The sequence below is a fragment of the Cylas formicarius genome, unplaced genomic scaffold, assembly GCF_029955315.1.
Source record: "Cylas formicarius isolate icCylForm1 unplaced genomic scaffold, icCylForm1.1 PGA_scaffold_4__25_contigs__length_36172078, whole genome shotgun sequence".
NCBI classification, from domain to species: domain Eukaryota; kingdom Metazoa; phylum Arthropoda; class Insecta; order Coleoptera; family Brentidae; genus Cylas; species Cylas formicarius.
Window position 1 is genome coordinate 10,189,899 of NW_026844334.1, and position 20,143 is coordinate 10,210,041.

Sequence of the window (20,143 nt, forward strand, 5' to 3'; positions counted from 1 at the left end):
CTTTAAAAGTAAACTTTACACAGTTACAGGCACAATAGGTCAAAGTAGGACAAAATTGCTCCGCTAAGTACGCAAAATTTACGACAAATTTTGTTGTTCTTGCTAGTTACATCAATCAGTCTAGTGCTTTATATTTTATGCATTTTGTGTTGGATAAATTGAGGCTGAATCGGACTAAGCAGGCGTTTAGTAAAATATGGTATCCCTTATCCCTTAGCTATTGTATAATTGAATGAGCTACTCCAAACTTGCCAACTCTTTGATTTTTACACCCAGTTTCTTAATGTATGCCAGAGTAATAAAGTGTAAATTTGCAATGACAGAGTGGACTATTTAAAGGATATATCGTAAAGTAAAAAAAAAACACACACCTCAAATCGTTCCTATTAATTTATTATTAATATTATTAATTAATTAATAATATTAATATAATTATTATTAATTTATTGATCGTATGGCATTACGAAGCACAGATACAAAGAATGTAAGTTTCAAAAACAAAAGTAAAAATCTAAATTACAATATATTGATCAGCGGCTTGGCCAGTCTACTTTTTCATATTTATTGGACATATTGCCTCTCAGCTCCACAATCGGACCGTGGTGCCACATACAGCATATCCAAACATTTTCCGTGTCTGGTCCTTTTTCTGTTAGCGCAAAGCCATGATTTTGGTGGCAGTTCGAAGCCTACTGGTTTTTCCGTTATGTATTGTAAGTCTTGAATACAGGCTGGAGCAGTTTCGTTCCATTGTCCCTTCCGTACTTCTCAGATGGTAGTATGTAGTACTTTTTCAAGGCTTCTAGGCTTTTGGAGAATTCACCAATTTGCAAGCAATATAAAAACCAGTTTGTTCGAGTTTAATAATCATTATACGTTATTATAATTATAGAGATTGGCAGACATTTGAGATATTAATTATTCTAAGTCAAGTAAATAAAAACTTATATAGAAGTAAGAATAATTTGAAAATAGATAAATTTGTGACCTGACTGTCCATACTTCAGTCATATTGGAACACCTTTCAACTGTTATTACAACAAAATGTTATGTTTTGGTAGCGGAGAGCTTTGAACACATTGAAAATAATAATTTTCTCATTTTTAAGAAGCGAAGGTATAGTCAGACACACACTATTATATTTTTAATACTACTAGTATGCATTTTTGATTGAAATATATAATAGATATACACATTTTTTGTATTATAATTATACAAATGATAAACAGTTCCAAGTTTTTATTTATAATTATTTTCTACTACATGATTGACACATTCTCTCCAACTGCTCTCTAATATTAATTCTTACTGAGTCTCAGTTACATAAATTAATAGGTTTATAATATTGCGACTAACTTTGGCTTTTAATTCAGCCCATATTATTTTTAATGTGGTAATGTCTTACTAGATTTGATTCTGGAATCGTCTGCGAAATAAGTTTTATCATACGATTTGTTTCTTACAACTTAGATTAGTTGTATTTTTACATAAGTATTTTTATATTCTGAGGGTAGTCTAATGGGCAGTCTTTAATGTTTTTTGGCACCCAACCTTCCCTTGAGCCACAGTTTAATATTTTTTTCCTCTAGATCCACGTACATTTAAAATGCAATTCGGAGGGATACACCAAAAAACAAATTCTGGAATTATTGAAAATAAAACATTTTAATAAAGACTACAAAATCGATTTAACAGCGCAACAAAACGGACATGAGTACATAATGAGCCAAAAGGTAGCCAAAATATCAGTACAAAACTGGTCTGATTGTGAGTAATAAAAGAAGAAAATATTTATGGAGAACGATTGGTGGCGGAGTTGATCATTGAACTAGGTGATGACAGTAGCGATACTGACGATTTTTTAAGAGACTGATTATTACAGTAGTAGTAGTAGTAGTAGAAATGTAATGAAATAGAGCATAATAAATTGTTACTTTGAATGAATTTTTTTATGTACATGTATCAATAATTGCTCCGCTACAAAGATTGAAAACATACTTATATCCTTATTAGTGTAGGTAGATAAATTCCTAGGACGGTCCTGGAATGGTTACGGGTAAAGGTCTGCTCGGCAGAGTAATAAACAGTGGCCAAAGTGACTCACGGCATCGATTGCAAAAGCACTATATTTCTGGTCGAAGCACATCAATATTTTCTGGAAGTAAAATTTTTACGATAAGTGTGGAAAGGGAATTCCATTACGAAACTTAATTTCATCAATAGCGTTACACAGAGACGTGCCATTTTTAAGCGAAAGATCTATTTTAATCATCAAAGTTTCGGTTCGGGGCTATGCAAACAGGAACGCGGTGAACGCGCTATATCCTGCAGAACTCATTCGCAAACTAATCCCGGTTACGTCCGTAACGTTGTGGTGTTGTTACGCATGTGAATCTCTACCAGGTCCCGCACCCGGAGGAGGGGTGAAATTCAGCGGTGCTTGATATAAAAAGCCGGCACTAATTTAGAGAGATCCCCCGTCGAAAACACACTCGCGAATGGCCCCGCTTTGTTATGTATATCTCAACGCAATACGCGAAAGGCCAAACAATACCACTCGAGACGAGCATTATTCCCTCGAAACGTCAAAAGAGCGCCCATTGTTTTGGGTCCAAATTAGAGCCCGGAGCTCGAGCCTTGCGAAGGTTTTTTAATTTGCGGTGTAATTCGCGCTTGGTGAGTGGGGCTCGTTAGCGCTACCCGGGGAGGGGGGTGGACGGCGTGACGTGACGGCAGTGCGTTTGGGATTTTACGACACGCTACCCCGATTGGCGAAATAGAACGTAGTTTGGCGGTTTCGGGGTCAACGAAACTTTACCGAAAATACGAACAGTGGTTCAAATGAAACTTCCTTAAAAACGTTCAATTTTGCACTTATTACACGATTATTCATAATATTTTGACACCCACTTACAGGGTTAATTTTGAAAAATAGAAAAAAAAGTGAATATTCAAAACTTTCACTATTTTTGCTATATTATCTTATGCAAATATTAGAAAAAACAAACGACTATCGCAAGCTGTCAAAATGGCGGCAGCATTTTTTTAAACGGAATGTACTTTATATTATCAGGTTAAATCGTAGATATTTTTTGCTGATTTCAAAAACAAATAGTTTATCGACATTTCATTTAGCCGTTTTTAAGATATTTCAGTTTAAATATAATTATCATTCGATTTCTGGATAATAGCCATATTGTTTAAAAATGGTCAAGGCTGCCTTGATAACAATATTCTACCTTTGATAACTAATAAAAAACAAAGATCTACAGCGTAAGTTAAATAATAATAATAATAATAAGTTAATAATAAATATTTCAAATGGGTTATACTCAGGAAGAATAGTATATTATGTAAAATGTGCGGTAAACGGCATTTGACGTACGGGCTTGTTTGACACGAGCGTAGCGAGTGCTTAATAAACCGGTGACGTGACAAACGTGTTGCACACTATACTTTTTCCGTGAGTTTTTGGGTACATTTTCGCAAAACAACACAAATACAGTCACTGACGTGACCGTCAGAATTAACAAACGTCAAAATTCAAAGCGTGGGAAATATCTCCAAAAACATCTGATTGCTCCCAAATCCATGCGGTAAAATCTCGGAAATGTCCGAAGCGAGGCAGAGACGATGTTTATACCCCTCATTTAGCTCCGCCCCCTCAAACAATACATAAACAGGTACAGAGTAAAATGCGAGCCAGTTTCAGTTAAACTCTGATGAGGATGATTCACGAAACTTTAGCAAGTTCGACTCAACGAAAACCGACACAGGTGGAATCCAGAAGTGTTTCTGAAGAGAACTCGAGAAAGAGGCACATAGATATGATAGAAATGACAGAGACATGCATATACGGAAGCATACTTTGGAGAAGACTTGACTAATAGTGATGAAAAAAACAGTTCTTGCGAGATAAAAATTGAGGAGCATATTGGAAATGTCGAGGATGTGCATGGCGAAAATAGAACTGATGCTTTAAATAATCCCAAGCATACAAGTCTTAGATGCAGTCGAGAAAATTGATCTGCTACGTTTCCGTCAGATATAATTCCGTTACCAGTACGCCCAAAAAAAAAAAAAAAAAAACGAACAAGCAAAGGATTAAAGTTGCCAGTTTTTACCTCATCCCTTATTAAAGGCCAATTGGAAATTTTACGGTTGGAGAAGAAAAATGAAGCTCAGAGTATCAAGAGAAACGTGTTTAATGAAAAAGAATATAAGACAAGACAAGACAAAAAAAAGTTTAAAACAAAAAAAAAGTCAAAAAAGAAATATCACGTCCCGATAGCAGCAGCGATTTGAATTTTTCTGAAAGTGATTTCGAATTAAGCAGTGGTTTACCTGAATTCCGGAAACATTGCTTCAGTAAAGTTTCACGGGAAAATAAAATTTTCCTTTTAGTTCTCCTTGAGTTTATTATAAAAGAACTACCCCTACCTCGACCCTACTATTACAACCAGATTTACCACTTGTCCAAAAATCTCTCAACATCTTCGATCCTTCAAAGATAAAATTCTAGCTTAAAAGAACATGAGAGAGTCTTAAGGCTCCGACAAATAAACTTATCAGAATCAGCAGAGGATCCATAGAAATCTCTAAAGAACCAAACAACCTAACCGCCACTTACGTCTTCACCAACCAAAGGTCTGCCTCCCTCAAATAGTATATACGCAGGTTCAGGGTAGAATACAAACCAGTCAGTCAAGTCAACAGTAGAATTAACGAAATGTCAGCAACTGAATCATCAACAATCCAGAAGTAAAAAGTTAAATAAGTTAGTTAAAAGTAAGTAGTATTACGGTGGCCTGTGTTAGTCTCTATGAAAAATGATCAAGATAATATTACAATATAAATATTATTATTCGTTTTTAAAGAGACATTATTTTTGTTATGCATTTTTTACGTAATGTGTAGTTTTGATAAATTCAGCCTGCCTCAGACTAGATAAGTGTTGAGTAGAATATGATCTATTTTAGTACGGCAATTCGTAGTGTAAATGTTATTATAACATAATTTTCCTGATTGCCGACAATGGCTTTTAAGTAATTATGATTGGATTTCTGGATAAACAACAAACAAGTAGGCAGTTCCATGACTAAAAAACTAGGTTAGAAAACAATACTTGAAAGAAGAAAAATGGTAAACAGATAAAATTTCCATCTTTTTTTGCTTCTAAATGCTTTTTCTGGGCTTTAACGGAAAACAAAACTACAACCGGAACACAATAAAACACAACAGCGACCAGATTCTAAGCGAAAGAAAATTCGGGAAAACCATGGAAAATTAAATAAGTCGAAATTGAACTTAATTATTTGTTCGAGGTACTCCTGCCCGGTCCGGAAACTTTTTCAAACTGTACGGACATCTTAGAGAACTGAGAGTCTTCCAAATAGAAGGCACCTTGCTTGGATTTAATCTTCGAAATTTATCAAGTTTGAGTGGTGAGCATTTCAGCCGGTATTACCCCACTCGAAACGAAACTTTTGGTTCGGGACGGTAGGATAGTTTGTCCGCCAGACGAAGCCCCGTATTTACGCTAATTAGTGAGCCGATGAAGACTTGCCCTGTTCGCGTTAATTAACGGATCTATTCGACTGAGATACTGGATCTTAAAGTTTAAAATCGGATTTTTTTCTTTTTCATCCTAGATAATTAACAAGCCATTTTATATCATAATAAAATTCATAGGGAAGGAAGCGTTAGCCTTTCTGGTTCTATAAGTTTGTATAATATTCTTCAGTGCATTCCAAAAATGACCATTAACGTTATACCACTCGACATTGCAAAACCCATTCCATCGCCAACTAAAAATAATAAAAAGTCCTTGACCTTAATCTTCAACAAAACGTTCAATATTTTCGAAGCAACGTAGGTGTTTTAAAAAAATGAAAACGAGACTTTTTGAGGAACATCATAATATCCATGAAAGGTTGGACGCTTATTTTATATTATTTGTGAATGGACCTCATTGACCTTTAATTTCGATACAAATTTCAACCTTTTCGGAAAAACGTAGATATTTAAAAAAATTAAAAATCTAAAATTTATAAGGAAAAACATGATAAAAATGAAAATAAAAAATCGAAAATATTAACCGAAAATGGGGGGCTGAGGAGGACATTATAGTATGTGCGGATAGACCACATTGATGTGCATTTTATATAAAAATTTTAACCTTCTCGGATTAGTATAAGTTGATAAACAAACTCAAAATTTCATTTCAAATGGAAAAAACAGTTTAAAAATCAATGATCAATATTGAACGTTTTATATATTATTTATTAATAATTTTGAGAAATTTAAACTTATACGTTAAATACTTTGGTCCTTCCTTAATTCAATGATACCGAAGAGCTTCGCACAAGTTATACCGTTTGCCGTCGGGAAAGGTTTTTTTGTGAGGCTGTAAATTAATAAGAAGTAATTAATTATATTTAAATGGAGGGGGCTGGGGAGAACTTTGTGGTATCTGTCGATATACCTCATTGACCTCCATCTTCGATAAAAATTTCAATCTTCTCGTAGAAGGGTAAATGTTTTAAAAAATATAAAATTTTTTAGGAAAAACATGATAAACATGAAAACAATAAATCGAAAATAATAACCGAAAATATAGAGCTGGGGTGGACATATACAGGGTGTGTTCTAATTGAATGTCAATAATGAAGGGGGCGATTTTAAAAAGAGAAAATCATACTTTTTATAAAACTGGATTCCTTCTGCGTATATACACCAGTGGCGGGCTTATGGAATCTAACCTGTATATTTTGGCAGACATTGATGGTACGCCACCGATTTCTTATAAAACAAAAATTATTTTTACAATCTCCAATCATTTCTAAAGAGATTTACTTTCTTGATTTTTTTCAGTCCCGCGTACTCGTAAAAAAACTTCTCTGCATGGTTATAACAATATCGTTGATATGACAGCATGCAGAGAAATGAATGCAAATGTCATAATTTTTTATGGAAATTAGGTCGCCACTGCACTGGTAAAATCAAAAGATTTTTTTTGTGAAAAATAAAATATCTGGTTTTTAGTTACCAACTAGAGTCCTTCTTTTTAATTTTACAGTTTTAATAAAACAACAAGATGACAAAAAATAGGTAGAACATAGAAACTAAATAAGTTGTTGAAAGCGTCCTCCACGCTTCAGCTCTTTTCTTTATATTGCCGAGCAATCTTTGAAGTATATGGCCAGTATTTTTTATCAAATCGCAGGCAGCTTTAACCGGGGGTGTTAACCACACTTTTAAAAGGCAGTCACAAGAAAAAGTCCAAACTATTTAAATCTGGGAACCTAGAGGGCGTTGGTTCAGGTCTGTTCTGTTATTGCGACATACCAAAGTGAGCAGCCGCGCTGTCATGTATGGACCACATTCTCTTCCTCAATAAATCTAGCAATATTGACAAATGCTCTTCTAAAAACCGGCGATAATTATGGTCATACAACAATTCCAGCGCAAACATTTACGGAAATCTGTTCTTGATGTTTAAATTTCTGATTGCATTTCTGGAAAATTTAACTTCATCTGTAAACAGTATTTCTTGATCAAACAAGGAAGAATGGGAATTTTTAACCAACAACCATTGACAAAAAATAATACGCAAGGAAAAATCTCTGGGAATTCTGGGAACGTTGAATATGATGTGGGTACAAGAGAAAATCGTGCAAAATTTTCTAAACTAAGTTCAGGATTTTCATCAACAGACACACAATTACAATTACTTAAGTAAGAAACAATAATGCTATTAAATATCTGCATGCTGTCATCTTAACGATATTGTTAAGGTTTTTAGTTTTTTAAAGCGAAAACCGTACATCGGATTGAAAAAATCAAGAAATTAAATTTCTTCAGAAATGGTTTCAGATTGTAAGCATAATTTTTATTTTAAGAGAAATCAGTGGCGTACAATTAATGTCTTCCAAAATAGACATGTGAAATACAGTACGCCCGCCACTGGTGTAATTAAAAAAAATGGTACACTAAATACTGTCTCTTCATACCTTTGCCAAATTTCATTAAAATAACTAAAATAGTATTACAGATATTAGAAAAATATATTTTAGTTTAGAAAACTTTACCACCCTGTATTTCAAAAGGTTGAGACGTTTAGGACATATGTTCACATGAAGTTTTCTTTTTAAAATGGACTCAAAAATCGCCCCCTGAATTATTGACATTCAAGTAGAATATATCCTGTATAGGTGTAATTCAGTTCGACATTTCAGAAATGCCGACTGTTCTCACACCAAACATAAATGTGGGATGTTTCAACTGCTGACAAAATTTACATAAAGAAGATCAAAAATATTTTTTAAAAAATATAGCCACAGTCAAGTAGCAGTAATAAACAAATGAACTTGTGTACAGACGGAACACGTTAAAGATGGCAATTATTAAAATGTACTGTCATGAGAAAGAATTGATGACAGCTTCCCGTTGAATGCTTTTTCAGTTTTTAATATTGTAAGGTCACTAAGCAGATTGTTGATTACTTTGGCTATGCAATAAGAATAAGAGCTCCTGGAGGGTATGGTCTGTTCATAGGTATAAGAAAGTGACCAATTGCTTTTGAATGGAATGAATTAACATACAATGCAACAAGATTATTACCTTAAGTTTGGGAATATAAATTCAGGTAAAATTGTGGTCCGTAATAGAAAATAATTTTATACCTACCCGTGTTTAATATTCTTTGGTTTGGTATACTACTTAGTCTAAGTTTATTAGTAATCATTCCCATTTCGTGTGTAATACAGCGTGTATAGAATCGTGTGCGAATTATGCAAAATATGTGCGAGTCTAGTGTATCTCAGGAGATGCTCCCGCCCAAATGTAGAAAACACTATTCTATTGAGACTAAGGAAGTTATAAAAAATGTTTATTTGACTCTCATTGAACGTGGTGCCAGTAAGCAAGCATCTTTAGAAGAAACGGCCACATTGTGCAGGTATCCTAACGAATAGCATTGTCAAAGAGATGGGCGACACTAACTTCATCGCAATTTTTGTTATTTACTTTGCATAAACGACTAAACGTACAACTTGCTTGACTCATCGCATCTTTCCTCATTTTCGAAATAAAAAATAAAATAAAATTTAGTTTTTGGACCTTTTGGGAACAATAAACTTCAGTTCTACCAAAATTAACACTAAAGAAGAAGAAATTATTGAAAGTGTCCACCATCAGCTTACTATCGCTTATGACTAAGGATTTTGGCAAAAATTGTTGTTTTTTTTAAATTTCTTTTGCATTTGCTGGCTTCTTTTTAATCTTCAATAATAATAAATATATAATAAATAATCTTGGAAATAATATTACAAAAACAAGAACTGTTTATAGTGATCAACGTGCTGGTGCAGTAAATCAGAGATTTATCTTGAACACCCCCTGTAGTGCGTTCATTTGGGTAATTGTTTTCAATAATGCATTACGTCAATGTTATGATAATTGCAGTCGAAATATTTAGCAGCACTAAATACTTAAATGTTTGATGTCAAAATATTATTCGTTCCGAAAGGTGAAGAGAGATAAAATTGGAGAATCTCAGGACCCTATTTCTCAAAATGGTGGGTGATACCATTTGGAAAATTTTTACCACGTTGCCTTATGTGTAAAAGGTCATTATTAAATTTAGTATTACTTCAGTCTTAACAATTTCAGCAATTCAGACCAGTCACCACTACTTCGCTTTATGATTTTATACAAAGTCATATAAATTTCGATCACCAGACCGACTCTTCTTCATTATACGTAGGAATCTAAATTCAATTTAAAAAAGAGAATCCAGTCGACAACGCTGCGATGTCTCACATACGAAAAATGCAGGCCCCGGATATACCGCCAAAACCCTAATCTAAAACAAATATGTCTGCCCGTGACGACGGGAGTCTCCAGACCGTATATCTCGCGTTTACAGCTACTTAGAACTTTTATAACTTCTTTTTATGGGCGAAACGAAAATATTCTCCCACGTTTTACGCGGGTGACATCTCTCGTAAAGGAGCCACCGTATACATTAGTCGTTAATGGATTCGGGTGTTTTACGAATATTTCAGAAGTACGTAAAATTTATCGCTCCGCGAAACGTTGAAATTAATGGCTTCGGCTTAACTGCCAGGGGTGGCGGAATCTTTTGCGTGACGTTTTAGCGCCGCGTCGCGTCCGTACCGGGACATTAGCTTACGTCAGATTCGGAGGGGAACAGGGAATAGTTTTTTTTTCGTAGCTGTTAGCAAAATCGATCGAAAATTCAACGATACTGAACTAAACACTTCTATTTTAGGAGTTGGTTTTTACAGGTATACACCCTAATTACAGATAATATATAAAATAAAACAAATAAAACAATAAGTGGCAGCGCACTAGTTACATCCAGTACCTGCCCAAAAAAATGGTGTTCTTAGCAGAAATGATGCACTATACTTACCTCTTCGGAAACTATAGGGGATGGAGCCAAAAGTTATATACAAATAAATACAAATTTTGATTGAGGTATTAGAAACCAATAAGGCGATAAGGCGGCTGAGTAGCGTGCAAAGACTAGCGAGTCTGTGAGCTACGGGGGCCATCAGCACAACGCCCACTGCAGCGCTGGAGGTCCTACTGAACATCCCACCAATACAGATCTATATACAAGGGGAAGCAAGATCCGCGGTATATAGATTACTGCAAGGCCAGTCCACAATAATTGGTGGACATTGCACGAAACATAACAAGCTTTACTTGGAGGTAAGGGCGGACAATGTCCTAGGGCTGCCTACGGACAGCACAACATCTAAGTACCGCTTCGTTAACCACTACAGGACTCAAATCAGGACGAAAAGGAAAATCTCTATTCCAATGGGTAAGCTAGCAACGGTGTTCCAAGCAGAGATCACTGCACTAGAACACTGTGCAAGAGAAATAAAAGCGAGGAAGATCCGTAACAAATCAATTGCAATTTACACCGATAGTCAAGAGGCTATAAAGGCCCTGCAATTTAATAAAATAACATCCAAGTTAGTTCTGGACTGCCATAAGGCATTAAACGAGATAGCAAGCCAGAACAAAGTTACTCTATCATGGGTACCGGGGCGCGGAGGACATCAAGATAATGAAGGCGCAGACGACACAGCCCGCGAAGGGTCGTCAATGCCCCTGATTGGACCAGAACCCTTTTGTGGGGTGGCAAAACCCGTTGCAAAACAGCCATCAGGGATTGGATGGCATCTAAACCTGATGGAAGTGGAAAAAAACACAGAATGTAGATTCTGTCAGGAAGAGGAGGAAACAGCCGCACACGTACTGTGCCACTGCGAAGGCCTAGCGAGAGTGCGTTTCCATCTGCTGGGCGATACCAAACCAGAGACAGAAAGCTATACGAGGGAGCCATTATTGAAATTGTGGAATCTGGTTAGAGAAATGAACCTGGATAAAGCCCTACAGCTATTGAGAGAGTCACAATAGATCCTCTGGGTCGCAGTGACGGACAGGTTGACTGCTAGCTCTCCCAACTGTTAATCTAATCTAATCTAATCTAATTCATTTTTGAATTTTGTACAAAATTCTAGACATTTTGCGTATAATGCCTTATACCTAAGTCTATCCGTTTTTTTTTTAAATTTTACATGCGAAAAATGACGTTTGCAAGACGTAAAATATCTGCCAATTTCTTCATTCGGAAGTATTTATTGTTTCAGTTGAGTAAGTTTTGATTGACTCGAATAACGGATTGCATAAGAAATTTTGATGCATATTAATACGTGAAAAATAAGATGAAAAATGAAATTAAAAAAACTTCCAAAAAACTTTTTTTTTGAATTGGAAACTACCTATATCTTGTCATATTTAGCATTAAAAATTAAGGCAATTTTATAATAGGTCGTATATGTCTAATATTTTTACATTTTGAAATATTTCCTTTTAAACGTATGTCAATCACAAATAATATACTAACTCCACCTGCATGATTCCTGAGTGGAGTGGTATTGGTATTGGTATTGGTATTAAAGGGGGGCGCCCTCGCGGGCGTCCAAGCACTTAGGCCACCAGATGGGCCCGTTGTGCCCCCAGGCCGCTCTAGAGGGCGTCCAGAATGCCGCCCCTCCTGTAGAAGCTCAGCAACTCCTTTAGCCCAATACCGTGCACTGAGTCCGGATCGATCAGGGCCGTTCCGAAGACTCCCAATCTTGCCTGAGTGGAGTGAGAAGCTCAGTAATCATGTTGCCGGTCCTAAGCCCGGAAAAAGGATGAAGGTTGTCGGGCCAGGCTAGCTCCCTACCCGACGTAAAACAGAACCACGGCTCACAGAACCGAAACTCTCTCTCGGAAAAGGACCGATTCATTGATGACAACCCACGTACAAAAAAGGAAAGGAAAAAATGTATAATACGAGTTGCCACCTGAAATCATTCAATAACAAAGATCAAGAAACCATTAAAGAACTGAAAGATAATAAGATCGACATATGTGCCTTGCATGAGACCAAAAAGAAGAGTGAAGGTCAGTTGCAATACGATGACTATCTACTGATCTACAGCGGCTTCGAAAAGCAAACAAGAGAGAAAGAAACCAATATAAAAGACTGCAGTTATATATCCCCGCGTAAGATCGGAAACTTAATATTGTATCAGTTTACTCATTTGAAGACAAACTAACCAAAACAAGAAATACAATTCAATCAATGCCAACCGACCAACAAACAATAATTCTTGGAGACTTCAACGCCAGCATCGGAAATCAAATAATCTCTGGAGTCAGCAAAGGTCAATGAAAATGTACTAAACGACAATGGAGAACATATGATCGACTTATACGCATTCAATGAGCTACGTATCAACAACACATTCTACGACTATAAAGAGCAACACAAGTTCACATTCGGTAACACTAGAAGTCAGAGATCTACAATCGACTGTATTATCACAAACAGATATATCCACCCACTCCAGATATTGGATGTCAGAACCCTTAACTCAGCCGATGTAGGAAGAAGAAAATTTAAACCTCAAAAGAAAATAGAACAAGTATTTCAAGAATCAAAGATAAACATCTAATCGCTATGGGACTTGTCAATCAAAGAGCTATACGAGAAAAGACTTACAGGAAAAATTCAAATAAACCCAATAAAAGCGGAATATAGCGCAATCACCTCCTGGGAGAAACAACAACAAAAAGAAGCCGCATGTGAAGCTTTAGGCACTCGGACTATAAAAAGGAATAATAACGGTGAAATAAATAAAAACCTTGGTTCTGCCCAGAAATCAAAGCGAAATGTAGAGAAAAAAAATGCATACCTCACCTACAAACATCACAAACACAAGAATCATACGAAACATATAGACAAATCCGAATCTACATATAAGCAAATCCGCACTGGTAAGACAAATAAAAAAAAAACATTGGGAAATTTTCTCGAAAGCGGATGGAAAATGATCTCTACGGACAAACAAACAAATTTGGCGCTTTATTGGAACTCAAAGAAAAGAGATTAACTAATTACTTGAAACAAATCATACAGCAAGAGAAGAAAAATTTTATTTTTGATCTTATTTATCGCGTACCCTGTTATTCCAGTCTTTTGTCAAGAACAAAACTATCTCAACTGAATGAAGAAATTGGCAGATATTTTATGTGTTACAAATGTCAATTTTCGTATAAAAAAATAAGAAAGTTAAAAACGATTAGATTTGGGAGGACGTTATACACAAAATATGTCTAGAATTTTGTATAGAATTCAAAAATGAAGTAATATATCAGGTGTTCCATTTAAAATAAGAAAGCTGATACTTGCCCACGAAAAATGAAGCCCCCTGTATGTACAACACAGTTTCTGAGATAAAGTTGTTTCCCAAGATAAACGGCCCACCTTATAGAGTGAGTTAAAGTTCTTGTAACACAAGTCATCAATTTGGTTAAAATTTCGACACATTTGATATATTGATGGTCCTACCGTTGAAATTATAAAAAAAAAGAGATGGTCTTCAGTAGAGATGGAAATATGAAATATAATTTGGTTTGATAATCTGCGTATTTTGCCCAATTGGGAAGAAATAAATTTACTTGACGCACGTGTTACTCGACAGGTCACTCAGCTCACTGTTTTGAGTAAAATCTTAATGATTTTCGTTAACTATTGTGGAAAAGTAGCCTGTTTCTTGCGAGAACGTCGGTATGACACTGTGAGACCATTAGCTTTCCAAATCTTGGAGCAAACAATCGTTTCTGTGATACGGCAAATGGAACAAAAGCAATCCTGGGGATTGGGGATTATCTCACGCCTCGTATCTAGAGTAACAGGTTTAAATTCAGCCGCCGAATGTGTTTGGTTTCGAAAGCACAAAGGAAACCCCCCGAACGGGGAGCGTTTGCGAACCCTCTAGATGGTGCCTTATTATCTCGCGGTAAAGCTTCACAAATTTAAAAGACCCGCTAGGAAATCAAGCGTTCGTTCGAAACGGCGATTCCGTTTTAAGTTCGGTACAGCAGTGGCGTCCGTCGGTTTGTTGTTAAAGTAATATATTATGTGTTGCATACTATACTTTTTCTACGACTGTTAGTTTTTTGGGTACATTATTTGCAAAACAGCAATAATAGAGTAAGGATTAGTAAAAACATATTACTATAAATTTATTTCTAAAAGAGGCGAGAAAATATGAAAAATTAAATGACGTTCACATGTAATTAATTGTTCACCAAAGTCTTCTTCGGTTTGAATCTTTATGAACAAATAACAAAAATAAAAATACTTTAAAACATGTATGGCCAAAATAGTCTTGGACGACAAGCCTCGCATGATGGCAGTGTGTTTTTTTTTTTCATCCTGAAGTAGTGTGGTCAAATTTTAAAAGAGAATAGCCCAATAAACCTTTAGCTTTTTAAAATACGGGCCTCCTCGAAAATGTATGTAAAATAATTTTGGAACTAGAAATGGCGCTCAGAGTGAAAGACCGATGGGCTGGCGGCCCGACCGATGAGGCAGGTAGGACACAAAAAAAGAAGAAGAGACGACGGCGTGAACGAAGCGCATGGTTGATTTTCTGTTTTTGTGTCTTTTCAATTTATATTGTTTATACAATTCGTTAATTTAAGTGTGCTGCTCATTTCGTTTAAACAGTTCCAACAACAATGAAACAATAATGAAAATAACTAGCAATCCCTATTTATTTAACAATTATTGACGACGTAAGATGTAATTATTCCAAGTCTGAACTTTGCGCTGTCAAGCTAAACCCTGCACCTCTAAAATACACTTACTTAGTTGGTTAAAAATATTAAAATATCTTCGACCTAATCCTACATAACCATAACTTAATCACTGAAACGTCAACCACCATGGAAAGTATTAAATACGTCGGCGGAAGCTATTAAAATGGTCGCAGTTTACGACTTTTTCTATCGCTTTAATCTCCCTCCGGAACAGCGGAAAATCTTAGGGAGTTTTAATAAGCCCTCGCGGAAAATCCTTCAAAAGAAATTAAATTGCTTACGACGTAAATTTAATATATCAGCGAAACTGGTCCCGACTTCAATATTTTTCTTTTCTCCGTTCGAGGGATTTTATTTCGCGAAATAAATTAAAGCTCCCGGAAGTACAACATTTTAATTCGAAATTGATTTGACGAACGTCGGAGCGGAAAACTAGTATTGGCGGAAATACGCCAAAATGTCTACGCCGTAGGCGAAGCGATACGTAGCGCTACGCTAGCGATCATCAATTCGTTCCGCTTTCGCCACGTCATCACGTTATCAGCACTTTTCATGTTTCTCGTTGGCATTTTGCGCTAACCTCTGCATGAATAGCGAAACGAAGTACCTATTCTTTGGCTAGGTGTCGATAATTTCTTTGCTTAATTAGAATGGCGTACTTTTGATATCTAAAGGCTCCCACCTGGGCACGGAGGCTCAAGGAGTAACAAAAATACACGTTCCGAAGCTTATCCCAACCGAAACAACTATAATTTAGACTAAACTATATCCACAATCCTAACGAAACACACGGATGTTATATAGTTATTGAATGTTACTCTCAGATAACCACTGATTGTTGAGTCTCTTTTTAAAAGTTTTCATTATGTAGTTATTATAGTTCACTGACAATTTATATCAATATATACTACATAAGCAATCGTTGCAGAGCTGGCGCGGGATTATCAACAGGATATGATAAGAAATGATATTCTTAATTCTGGCCAATTTCTGGTATAAGTATATTTGCCCCTCCGAAGTCAAAACGTTGTGAGTAAAGCGTAGGTGGTGACAATTTTGTCAGAGGTTCAGCTCCAATCTCCCGACTCGGAAATTTTGAAACTGATTCTATCGAACTTCCTGATGCCGTAGGAGAAATGATAGAATAACTCATAATATCAAAAAAATTTCATTGGAAACACCAGTATGTTCTGTTTTTCATTAATAAAAATTAAAATAACTTTGAGTAAGACATATTCCAAAAATTTTAACAACAAAAATATTGGTAATATTTTTCAATTTTTGAAAGTGCCTTTTGATATATCGTGAGTAATTGAAGAATTTTTTTAAAGCAGCACAACAGAATGCTTCAAATACCCTGGACAAGGGACAAGCAAATATGGTGCCTGGCCATGTCCTTAACCGATACAAAATCCTTCAACTTATAAAATCGTCGACCGCAGAGGTATTGAAGGAGAAACATGTAATGGCGAAAGAACAACTTACATATGTCATGGTCAGCCTTAGATGATATCGAAAAAAGAAAAACATTTAACGTTTTTTTGCATGAGAAAATAGACGGTTGACTATACCACATTATTTGTGCAGCAATTACCTTGAATGAATGATAGGTGTGGATAGTATGGTAATAGGTTTATTTCAATATATATATATATATATATATATATATATATATATATATATATATATATATATATATATATATATATATATATATATATATATATATATATATATATATATATATATATATATATATATATATATATATATATATATATATATATATCTATAGAAATCTATTAACAACCTAACAATTCTAACCGCGACTCAGGTCCTTTACCTGCCACCAATATGGGTGTCAGTGATCCGAGACGGTGTTTATGCCCCTCATTTAGCTCCGCCCCTCTCAAACAATATATAAGCAGGTACAGAGTAAAATGCGAGCCAGTTTCAGTCAGGCTCTGAAGAAGCCAACAGGATGTTCGACTCGTTCAGTGCGATTCAGCAAAAATCGACGCAGGAGGAATCCAGAAGTTTTGTAAAAAGTAATATCGTTTATTTGTACTTATACATATTTTTATCCATAATTAACTAGCGAACACTGTTTTTCATAAAAATATAAAAAAAGTGGTTTATTAGTTTTTGATCAAGTTATTGCATTTAATTTACTTGGTAATTCATTAAGAAATTTGGTTAATACATAAGAAAATCACCGTTTGTAAAGCTCAGTCGGGTGAAGTCGTGGTGTGAGTGTCCCCCTTATACCTAATATTTATAGTGTGCACGGCATTTCTAAATTTTATTTTTTATATAAGTAACCAGGAGTAAAATCTTTTAAAATAAGCAAACGGAGTGATTTTATATGTTGAGCCACCATTTGGAAAGTGTGACTTATACATTCAAATTTTCTTACACCGAATATCAGCCTCAAACAGCAGTTTTGTAACTTCTGAATACGAAATATATCAATGTGACTTAAATTTGGATGAAAGATAACCTGACAGAAATTTAGTTGTGAAAAAACTAATGACTCACACAACAATACTTTTTTTTTCTATTTAAGTAATCCTTGTTTTTGTAAATGATCTTTAAATTGAAGCAAGCTTTTTGATTTGATTTGAAGCCTGCAAATCACTCTCCAACAGTACACCTATTTTTTTACAGTGTCGTGATACTGAACTACTTTGTCATTAATAAAAATTGAAGTAGAACGCAACTTTTGTCATTCTTACGACCAAACAATGTAAAAACGGACTTGTCAGCGTTCAGTTACTGGTAGTGTTTCTCCGAAATGTTCTGAATTTTATACAAATCGTGAATAATAGTTACCAGCCGTGGATAAAATGATAATTACATTTGTGTGTCAACAGCATAATATTGACTTAAACATGAAAGACATTACTGAAAATTTGAAATATATATATAGAGAAAAGGATCTTGCCTATCATAGATCCCTATAGAACGCCTTTATTGGGATATAAAAAAGAAGAAAATTTGAATTGCTTGAATCCTACTGAGATGACTAGAAAGTTGTGTTGTGATTACAGAAAAACCTTTGTAATGTAAAACTGCGGTTGGTAAAGAATGATTGAGCGTATCAAAAGCTTTTGAATAATCCAAGAGTGTCAGAACATATTTCTCTCCAAGACGTTTCGATGTGTAATATAGCCTTATAGCGACCCTGTCTAATTCAGATAAGATAACTTCTGAACCAACTATGAAAAATGCTTTGAGAAGTTTGGATGCGGTATTTTCTCAAAATATGTCCACATTTGATTAAATAATCAGGTAAAAGGAGTTAAGTGTGTGGATATCGCTGTTTAGAAAAAAAACGGCGCAAAATGCGGATAACGGCAGAAATGTGGTGGCATGCGCGGAAGTTCATTTCAGTCTCTCCTAAAATATCACAGCCACCTGAGGTGCATCCATTTTTACCGTAGTGCGGCCACTATATTATCTAATAGCTAAATGGTCCAAACACTCAAGGTTTCTTGTTTTGATAATCCACATCACAACAAAATTGTTCCAAGTGGCGTCATAGGAATTTCGGTTTTCATGCTCATATTATGCTGATATAGTGTTGATTTTAGCACCTATAGTTAAATATATAAACAGCCATAAAAGATGTAAATGTTAAACTCGGGACCTTGTGATTGAGTTATTTCATTATTTCTGTTGCACAAAATGTTAAAAACTGGTGAAGTTTTGTCAGCCTAGCACTCGATAGAACAGAAACTAACTAGAAAAAAAAACGTTTCAAATTTCTTCCATTTTTTTATGGTTTCTCTTTTATATTCGGATTTTTAGAGGGTAACCAACATAACTTATCAACTTAACTTATTTACCTTTTACCGTACCAAAAAAATTTTAAAAATGAAATATAAGTAATTTTTTTTTCTCCCTAAATTTACACAAATGTCCAACTTACAGGGTCATCCATACGACCGTTTATAACAATTTTGTATCAAAAATATTAAAAAAGTTTAATAAATGTCAAATTTTGACAGATTTATTTTTTTAACGAATACATCGTATATCATTTCAAATGTTTAAGTATCTCGTTTTACATTGGTAACATAGCCAAATGTTTTTCGAAAAAAATATTCAACTTTAAAAAATATCTATTTTTATAATCTGTGAAATTAATTACGTAGCAAAGACAGAGAATAATTTAAACGGATTTAATGTAATTTTCAATTTATAAAAACTGTTAACATTTGAAGAAATAAACATGTTGTCCCATTAAAAAAACGTAGACCTGTCAAAATTTGACATTTACTAAAATTTGGTGACAATTCTGGCATCAATCTGCAAGTACTCACCCAAAGTTCTGGCGGTTATCACTAAAGAAAAAATCGCGAACGTAAACACGGCGAAGACATCCTGATTACGCGCTGACGCCATAAAGGTGCGCGTCAGCTTCCAGCTGCATGTCGACTGACGGCGCTCGGCGTCGGCCGTCCCGACGCGGCCGTTAGGGTCCTAACGTGCGTTTGACAACAGTGCGCAGGCCCACCTAAAATCGAATCCGATTGGTCGGGCCGCGATTGCAGTTGCAGGAAAACTTTCGGGATCATCGGGAAACCGGGTGGTGTGTTGAGGGAATTTCACACGAGATGACGTCGTATGACACGCTGGATCCATAAAGGGGAGTAGATAATGCTAGGAGGTGCGCTCAGCTAATGCCAAGGTAATCTGATAAGCTATAAGGGTCTACAATATCCATTATGTATTAAAGCTACGCTTTTGAATACACTAATTAGAGTATTAAAATTATTTATTTATCCGTTTCATCGATATCCGTCAACTCCATTATCTGCATCTTATCACAAAAAACGCAAGTTTATAATTTCCTCTGTTCCCAAATATTAGGTCTTCTAATATGTAGTTAAATTCTCAAAACAAAAATCTGGTGAAGAGAAAAAGAACAATACAACAATTG

At 35.3% G+C, this 20,143-nt stretch overlaps 1 protein-coding gene across 2 annotated transcripts in view; it reads right to left on the reverse strand.

Moving 5' to 3' along the window:
- LOC132700834 (neurotrimin-like) overlaps nucleotides 1-19,625 on the reverse strand; it is a 74,391-nt gene extending 54,766 nt beyond the window's left edge. For both annotated transcript variants that reach the window (XM_060668403.1, XM_060668402.1), the window contains exon 1: nucleotides 19,524-19,625. In XM_060668403.1, the coding sequence (XP_060524386.1) occupies nucleotides 19,524-19,605 (82 nt within the window). In that variant the 5' untranslated portion in view covers nucleotides 19,606-19,625. The remainder of the gene's footprint in view (nucleotides 1-19,523) is intronic.
- Between the last annotated feature and the right edge of the window lie 518 nt (nucleotides 19,626-20,143).